At 35.2% G+C, this 9821-nt stretch overlaps 1 protein-coding gene across 1 annotated transcript; it reads left to right on the top strand.

The window, feature by feature from the left end:
• Positions 1-3042: 3042 nt before the first annotated feature.
• On the top strand, positions 3043-7310 carry dap3 (death associated protein 3). The gene is made up of 13 exons (XM_083558228.1): positions 3043-3199; positions 3655-3696; positions 3967-4089; positions 4186-4287; positions 4367-4475; positions 4621-4713; positions 4909-5039; positions 5751-5831; positions 6195-6362; positions 6457-6516; positions 6629-6718; positions 6902-7019; positions 7106-7310. The coding sequence occupies exons 1-13, from the start codon at positions 3197-3199 to the stop codon at positions 7189-7191; spliced, it is 1206 nt and encodes a 401-aa protein (XP_083414354.1). The 5' UTR covers positions 3043-3196; the 3' UTR covers positions 7192-7310.
• Positions 7311-9821: the final 2511 nt, after the last annotated feature.

The raw sequence follows: 9821 nt of genomic DNA, 5'->3' as shown, positions 1-9821 counted from the left end.
AAAGGCTATTCTATTCTTCTTCTATTCTGATGCACACTTTGAGTAATGTTAATTGTAGTGTAATGGGACCCCTAATCTTATTTTTAAGTCAGAGCCTATGATTTGGACCACACTATAGATATGAAAGATTTAATTTGTTGTGGAATAAATCCCATTTATCTGCAGCGTGAACTTGGGATATAGCCTTCTTTTTGTTTAACTTTGGCCCACAGGGTCTTCAGAAAAGTGTATACATTGTCACCTTAGAGCCGGATGACTGACTAATAAGCTTGACTGCACACAGCTGTCTCAGGTTTGGATATAGTCATGAAATTGCAAATGGTCACATAGTGCCTATTTAAAAACTCCAGTAGTGAAACTGGGTATGTTGTGCTACAAATTAATATGAAATTGAAAGACTCATCAGCACAGAAGGAAACTGATTTGATGCATGTGTTGTTGCAGTTGAAGGGGCAGAAAACGGAAGCAGTTTTGAGCTTTGGCAAGCATGTGCTAGAAGTGGACAGATGCACATAATTTGTCTTATGAACTGGCTAGCTATTGGGTCGAATGCTCACTAATAGTGTCTGTAAAGTCTTGTCTTGTGTGTAATCAGTGAGATTAGTATATTTAAAAATTGGTATTTTAGACGACATGGAACACCAACAGATTGGAAGACCCATTCTGGTCCGACAGATCATGGTGTTACCTGTTATTCTTACTGACGGGCTCCATTCACACTTCCTATTAGATCAGACCTGTAATATCTGACAAAGTCATGAATATGGCCAGTTGGAGTCACCCCGGCATACTGGCATGTTTGTCAAAGGTCAGCCACAGGGTCATGATTGTGCCTGCTGCATTTATGCACCAGAACCAAGCAGATAGAAATATGAGTTCAAACATATCATGGATGGATTCAACATTTGTGCTGTTCTAACAATGGTATATTAAAAAACCAATCTACCTATATATTGATGCAAATGAGAGTGCGATCTTTGCTCACAGGTTCTGATCACTATGTGGCAATGACTGGCAGTGGGCCACTGATTATATATATATATATATATATATATATATATATATATATATATATATATATATATATATATATATATAAATATATACATCATTACACTATCATAATCATATACTAATATATATATATATATCATAATATATACATCATAATTGTGAATATTACATGTAAAATCTCTAAAGACATGTATAATTAAAATAGATTGTTCAACAAAATGCTGATATTATGACCCCTGATTTCTATTATGTTGCTATAGAATCCAGATTAGCAACTGTAAAACTGATCAATTTTAAACATTCTGTACTTTGTGCACATATAAAAGAAGAAATAACACTTCAAATGATCCCTTAACCATTGTAATATTACCAGCTTGTGAAAGTAACATAAATCGCTTTCAGGCTAATAGCAATACTCTCTTCTTTTTTATCTGCTGCTTTTTAATGCAGTAGGTCTTCATTTATATGCCCTTTTTAAAATGGTCCTTTTGGTCCTGTGATCCTTTGAGGCTGTAGCATGTCCTATTTCTCTTTTAGGACTTTGGAAAGGTGCTCACTTTATTGTCTATGCTTTCACTTTATCTTCTATGTCCTCTTACATCCTTATATCCTTTTATAAAGAAAACAGAAAGATAAAAATGCAGTATGTGAACATATCTGTATATGTAAAAAAGAAGTAACTCTTCTAAATGAACTAAAATGACAGAACCCCATAATGCATGATGATAATCCAGTGTCTAACAAGCCTTGTTGTTTCTATATTGTTTTATGGCAGCTGGCAATTCAGCAAGATATCAGCAACTGATCCAGAGTGAATAAATGTAAAAATCATTATGGCTGTTCTGTTTTGCTGTGGCTGCTTGATTATTCTCTTGTCTGACATATGCTTCACAATAGAACATGTAATTGAACATGTCTATTTTTTTTTTAATATTGAAGGCAGAGCCATAATCATGTTTTTAATCAAGTGAATGAAAAGTGCCACTGAATTGAGGACAATTGTAGAGGCATACTGTAAACCCATCGTTGCTCATTTATCACCTGCATTGTATCCACTAATCTCACAGTATCTACAATAACACATTTATACTTGCAGCAAAGTAGACATTAATTGATTGTTTGGCTTAAGTTTTTCACTTAATTTCCAAATGTGTTATATTAGTTGCCATAGAAATTATATTTAATGTGCCTGTTAAAAAATATTTATTTTCTTAACCTTTGTAAATGTTCTTGTTTAATCATTATTGAAAATGAAAAACCACCTTACTTGTGCACTGAGAAAGTTTTTGCAAAAAAATAAATAAAACAACAACAACAACAAAAAAACCTAATATATTTCATTCCACAATAACCTACAGACTGGTGACAACTTTGTTATGAGATGATTGATTGGTAAGCTAGACACTTCGAATGTAAAGAAACCAACACAGCAATCAGTGGACAGAACAGCAAACCAAACACAGGTTCAGTCGCAGAGGCAAAAGAGGTGAACATTGCCAAAGAAGTAGAGGCTTTTACTTCTCATATATACATTACAGCACATTGAAATTCTTTCTTCCCACATCCCAGCTTGTGAGGAAGCTGGAGTCATAGCGCAGGATCAGTCATGGTACAGGGCCCCTGAAGCAGAGAAGGCCTTGCTCAAGGGGTCCAACAGTGGCAGCTTGACGATTCTGGGGCTTCTGATCAGTGATCCAGAGCCTTAACCACAAATAAATACCACAAATATTTCATTTACAAACTTAAGACATTTCGTCAGTTCCATTTTGTGCATGTGATTACGCATTAATAGCAGGCAATGTGCAGGTATGTGCCTTTCACTACATCTTTTTATAGTTTGACCCATTCATTTTATAACGCTTTATCAGTTAGCATGTATTATGCCATATAAGGTCAAATGCAAACCTTTGGAAAGCAGTAAATTGGCTGCATTTGATCAGGGCCCTACAGGAGGCTTCATGTTGTTGCGCAGTAGAATTTTAAGTCGCTCTTCCAAAACTACTCTCTTGCCCGGTGATTCGTGACGTCACACCCCCTCCCCTCCGTAAATCAAACATGGCGGCGCCCATCAGCGTGTCTATGTGACAGGACAAAGCGTCACTTCTCCGATTGTTGGCATCGTTCACAGTCAGACTCGTGTGAACTGGTTTCTTTGTAGATAGTGAGCATCTTTTTATGAAACATGGTAAGCAGATATAACATTTACCTTTTTGTGTAGAGTATTGTTGCTGTTGTGCTAAGCTAACATGCGTCGGCATCAGTGCGTTAGCTAGCCTCGGGTTTGTGTGATCCCAGTGAAGTCAAGGTGAATTGCACATTTCGCACTAAACATAAAGAGAGCTTAGGGGTGAAAAGGCCGTCTCTCACGAACCTAATGTTAAGGAAACACTGTTGTAGCTGTGACACGTATAAACACAGTCTGACGTGTTGTTTATTTGTCTGTGCAAAGTGAAATGAAATAAAAAAAAAATGTCTATGACTGATTAATGGACCTAAAGTGTTAATATGTGATTTGTTGTGCTACTCACACCCAGCATTCAGACTTATGACAGTGTGATTCAGGAGTGATTTACTGTTATTTCTAAATGGTGATAAAGCAGAATGTGTTTTGTTCTAAACCTGAATGTGTTTTTCATACAGAACCTTAATATTCCAAGATTTTGTCAAAGACTATGTCTAACTGTAAGTGAAAGGCTTTAACTTGCATTTGTTTCTTGTACTTCTTTTACACTTTCTTTTGTTATTTACATTTTTTTTTATCCTTTTTGTCATCAACATGATCATTGCTATATTATTATCTGTACAAATATACAATCAATTCCATTCTTACTTCTTTCAAAACTATACACATGCATTATTTGTGTTATTCTTTTCTCCTCTTTTGGTTTTCTCCTTCCTAATATTATTATTAATATTCTTTCATTGTATAATGATCTGTGGTTTAATTTTTAGCTGTCACAGAAACGTCCACTTCACATTAGTGGTAATGGCAAGCAGCTGGATAAGACTGCAGTGGCTGTAGACTGTGATGTGTCGCATCGTGTCTCCATTTTCAGGACTTCAGAGAATGATCCGGTGTGTACACACAGCCAGAAAAGCACCTTATGTACTCTACACATTTTTTGCTGACATACTTTTTATGCCCATTTCTCTCTTTGATTTCCTCCACAGACATGCCATACTGGGCAACATGCTGGTCAGTACTACACCATTCCCCCTGCACATGTACGCACACTGTTTCCCCATGGATTGCCCGCACGCTTTCAGATGCAGGTAACCAACGGTTCTTTTGCAAGAGAGTAAATAAAAAAAATGTATTATGATTTTGACAGTGTGTCTGCCCTGTTTGCAGCTAAAGACATTTAATGAAGCCTGTATTATGGTGAGGGAGCCATCGCTGGAGCTCATCTCTTATTTGAAAAAAGCTGACTATAGCAAACCTGCCCTGCGCTACCTTCTCTGTATCCTTGTGTATACCTCACTTTGAAACAGAATCTTTCTTTTCAAATACCACTTAGTGTATGTCAGTTCTATCCAAACTCTTACAGTATTGGAGCTCCAACTGATTATTCCGTATGTTCAGTATGTACCTTGATAGTGTATTAGATGGAGAGAAGGGCTGTGGGAAGACCATGTCTCTGTGTCACGCACTGCATTTCTGTTACACACAAGGCTGGTTGATTCTACACATACCAGATGGTAAGGAACTCGTGCAGTCAGTCGTGTGACATAAACAGACACCCAGCGTTCTTTTCTTTTTTTATTAGTTGAATGCTTGTAAAGAGAAAGCTACACTGTTCATCTCTATTTGAGCAGGTTAGGCTCGGCTGGGAACAAGTGTTTTGTCTATGTGCACATTGTAAATATTTGTTCCCACTCTTTTTTTCTTTAAAGCTCATTTGTGGGTTAAAAACTGCAAGGAGCTGCTTCCCTCATCATCCCACCCAGGTCGCTTTGATCAGCCAATCCAGGCTTCTCAGTGGTTGAAAAACTTCAAATTTACGAATGAGCATTTTCTATCGAAGGTAATGAATACATTTGTAATTAATTGTTATTGTAATGCTGTAATGTCATTTTTAATGAATGGTGACTAAAATAGAGTGTTTTGGTACTGAACCTTCCATGATGTCTTTGCCATTTCTGGACACGGAGCACCGTTTATATAAGTAATAACACATAGCAGAGCATGTGGTTATATAGAAACAATTAATGCTAAGATTGTGTACAAAGTGAAGTGAGTTTTTTTTTTTTGATCATTTTAATTGTTTCATTGATTAATTAATGACAGATTGCATTTAAAATGGTGTATATTTAAGATTTAATGTTGTCCAACATCTGAGAGAAAAGGTAGTTTGTGATAGCTATGATAGAATTATTTTCAGCATCTCCCTCCCTCCTTCTCTCACTCTCTCTTTCTCTCATCCTCCCCTTCTTCTCTTTAGAAAAATGCACCTTGTCAGTTTACAAAGAAATTAAAAAGAGTAACTTTTTCTGTTATGAAGACTTTCCCATGCTGGGAAACTACAACGTGTTAACTTTTACACAGTACTGACAAGTGAGAAGTTCCTCCATAAACGTTAAACAAAATAAACATTTGTAAAAATGTGAAAATGTATTCATATTGAAAAACTAACCAAAGCAATAGTTTACCACCTTCTTACCAGTCAGATTTAAGAATTCTGCTGTACTATGATATACATGCATTTTGGTAACTCCTTATTAATTGCTATTAACAGATAAAAACGACAAAGCGGTATGTGTGGACAAAGAGAGAGAGCACAGAGGAAGGACGGCCTTTAGCAGAACTGATTAATCAGGTCTGGATTTTATTTATTTGGTTATTATTTTTTTATTTTAAAAATCATATCCATTCTTCTTGGTAAACCCGTTTGTGTAAAATATTTGTAATAATTGTATTTGAATAGTTTAAAATCAATGCATAGGTTTTAATGTGTTCTACAGGTTAAATTTTATTTTATTTATTATTATAATTAATTTATTTTTACACATAAGACCAGTATCTATTGTTTAATGTGTTGAGTTGTTTGGGAGACATTAGGCAAATGTCCATTCTCTGATACATTTTAAGAAAAAAACCTTTCATTTCTAACCTGCTCCTTCAATCTGAACAAATAATGTAGTTGAGTACATCATGGTGTGCATTTGCAACGGGTTCGCAGGGTGTAACTCGTGTGAAGAGCAGCAGTGATGTGGTGGGGGCGTTACTGCGTGAGCTGAAGCTGCAGGTTGGAACCTCTACAGATGGAGCTTTTAGACTGGCTGTGGCTGTGGATGGAGTCAATGCTCTGTGGGGCAGAACAACTCTAAAGAAAGAGGACAAGAGTGAGGTACAGCACTTTACTTATAGGTTCTTTCAAATTACATCAACAAATAACCCATGCGTATATACTGCTCATTCTCTACATCACACCTCTACCTCAGGTTTCTGCAGACGAGCTTACACTTGTACACAACTTAAAAAAAATGCTGAGGAATGACTGGGTAAATGTTATACATGTTGTATTACCAATTTTATTTGTTACATTAAGTAATGTTTAATAGTATTTTTTTTTATTTATTTCTTCAATGCTGTTTTTCTTTTCTTCTTTCTTAGAGTGGAGGAGCCATTCTCACAACACTGTCTCAGACAGGGTCCCTGTACATGCCTCGCTCTGCTTACCTTCCATCCGAGCTGCTGGGAGAGGTGTGTAAAGAGAGCATCATTAATTAATCATTAATAATAAGTAATTTAAGAGGATCCGAGAATACGTTCATGCTTTTGTACTTATCCTATCGTTATTATATGGTCACTCTGGTTACATCACCAAAATAAATAGTGTTGTTTGCTGTACAGGATAAAGTAACAATTTTTTATAATGTGTTTTAGGTGGGTTTTGATAAGCTGGATCCACTTGTGCCAATCCCAGTTTCGAACTACAACGATCAGGAGTTTGAGAGCTGTTATCTCTATTATATGGATCGTAACTGGCTGCAGCACCCACACAGTGAGTTGCTGTTGGACTGCAAACTTGCACTCATACTGTAAGTGAACAGCCATTACAAATAAACCTTTTTTTTTTTTTTTTTGCAGGTCAAACAGAAGAGGGAAAGAAAGAACTCATTTTTCTTAGCAACAAAAATCCGTCCATCTTCGAAAGACTGTGTGCCTTCCTGTAATAAATGTTACCTCCTTGTCACATTCTTTCTCCCCCTCCCTCTGTCTGTGTAAAATGATCCATGATACAGTTCACATATGCCACTGATGTCTTTAATAATAAAAAGCCTTTGAGGAAAAATTGGCCCATTACATTAGGCTCCTTTATCACACACCCAAGCATTTAGCAAGCAATGTATAACATTCTACTGAGAACATGTTAACATTTAAATATGATATATTCTTTGTGTTACAAGACATAAAAGACAATGTTTTTATTTTTACACACACACATTTTATATAAAGTTAAACACACATACATTACCTTTAATAATCAGAACTTAATTGCACATTTTAAAATTTACCTAAATGCACCTTAAATCAATACTTTTCAAGTTTTCAATACTCTAATCAACATGGACATGAAGAAATATGGATGCTTTTTGCAAACGTATGTTTATTATTAGTGAAACCATACTCAACGTAGAGCATGAAGACAAAATATTCTTGTAAATATTTTAAAGTAATGATGGTGTTTTAAATTACGTAATTCATCAGGACACCAAACAAAACTTTCGCTGTGTTTCCACACGGACGGTTTTAATTGCAGGATGTGTGCATCATGGTTTTTTTTATTTTTATCTGGGGATTAGGGAAACAAGTGTCTGATCCATTACCACAGTAGATGGCGGTAATACTCTACTTAAGAATGTGAACCGCCAATTAGAAGAATCATGATGGTATTTGGTGTTTGATTGGAGACTTAGCGCATCAGTAAAACAAATATTTAGTGATAAATTATTTTTCACTAGAGTTTTATTTTATTTTTAATAAATAAAATAAATGTGTGCTGTGTTGAAGGTTTTAATTTGCCTCTTATATTTATTTAATTATATTTTTATTCAACAAAAATATATATAATTTGTTGATTTATTTTTTTTTATTGTAGTTTTATAGTTAGTCTGATCACTTGAATTGAATGTGTTGAACACAACCTTAATAGCAACTCCAAAAAACAAAACAAAAAAACTGTGTACTGTATGAATTATTTAGTATTGGCCATAATTTGTGCTTTTGATGGACAGTCCAGGAATAATAATAATAATAATATAAAAATAAAATAAATAATAATAATAAAAACCTAACTCTAAGGCTCCAGTGAATAGCCAAAATATTATTGCACAAATTTAAATAATGAGCCTGGAACTGAAATAGGTGGATCATGTTAAATTTTGATCTTGTAAAGACTTGGGCTGAGCATTGAGCAATGGATGTGGTACATTAGATTAGATTTTTTTATACTGGAAGCCATGGTTGCAGTTTTATTTTTAAATGTTCAGGCTTTGTTTAACCTTCTATTAATTGCAAAACTGACTGTGATGTTAGATTCCTACTCAAAACTTTACATAGTCTGTACTTTATTTAGAACACTATTGCTAAAAGGCAAGAAGGCAAAACTAGGTGAGTATAATTCACATGCAGAGACACTTCTCATTTATCACTAACCCTCATTAGACACATGTAGGACAGCATCCTCTAACACAATGGTTCTGTACATGCAGGACCCAGCAATAAAGTACTCAAATATTTTTCACCACTCAGTTCATGTTCCTCTAAAAGTACTGGGACATCTGACTTGTCCAGCCATATCTGGTTCTTCCCCAAACTGTTACAGGGAAGTTGGAGACACAATTGTATAAGATGTCCTTGGATGTGATAGCATTAAATGTTCACTTCACTCGAGCTATGAGACCCAAACTTGCCCTTTGCACAAAGGCAGCTCCATGAAAATATGGTTACAAGATTTGGAGTAGAGGATCATGAGTGGTCTGCTACAGAGCTCTGATCTCACTGCTTGCTACTGGGATGGGATGAAGTGGAACGCTGTGTGCACCCCAGGCTTCCTTACTTTGCATCAAAACCTGACTTCAACAGCCTTTTGGTTTGGGCTGTCAATCGATTAAAATATTTAATCGAGATTAATCACATAATTGTAATGAGACAACTTGTGATTAATCGCAACTAATCGCACATTTTTATCTGTTCTAAATGCACCTTAAATTTATATTTTTCATGTTTTTTATATTCCAATCAACATTGACATGGAAAAATATGGATGCCTTATGCAAGTGTATGTTTATTATTAGTGGAACCAAACTAAACATAAAGCATAAAGGGAAAATATTCTTGTAAACATTTTAAAGTTAATTATGGTGTTTTAAATTACGTAAAACATCAGGACACGAAACAGAACTTTTGTTATGTTTCCATACAGACGGTTTTTATTGCCGATGTGTGTGCATAATTGCGGATTTTAGTGCTTGATTAATTACTTTGTTTATCAGTACAACAAATGTGTAGTGATTAATATATACAGTGAGGAAAATAAGTATTTAAACACTCTGCTATTTTGCAAGTTCTCCCACTTAGAAATCATGGAGGGGTCTGAAATTGTCATCGTAGGTGCATGTCCACTGCGAGAGACATAATCTAAAAAACAAAATCCAGAAATCACAATGTATGATTTTTTAACTATTTATTTGTATGATACAGCTGCAAATAAGTATTTGAACACCTGAGAAAGTCAATGTTAATATTTGGTACAGTAGCCTTTGTTTGCAATTACAGAGGTCAAACGTTTCCTGTAGTTTTT

This window comes from Silurus aristotelis, assembly GCF_946808225.1.
Source record: "Silurus aristotelis genome assembly, chromosome: 1".
NCBI lineage: Eukaryota > Metazoa > Chordata > Actinopteri > Siluriformes > Siluridae > Silurus > Silurus aristotelis.
This window is presented reverse-complemented; position numbering and strand designations above follow the sequence as displayed.

Coding starts and splice junctions, on each gene's coding strand:
- dap3 (XM_083558228.1), top strand. Junction 6,517..6,628: donor AAATGCTGAGGAATGACTGG/GTAAATGTTATA, acceptor CTTCTTTCTTAG/AGTGGAGGAGCCATTCTCAC. Junction 6,719..6,901: donor CATCCGAGCTGCTGGGAGAG/GTGTGTAAAGAG, acceptor AATGTGTTTTAG/GTGGGTTTTGATAAGCTGGA.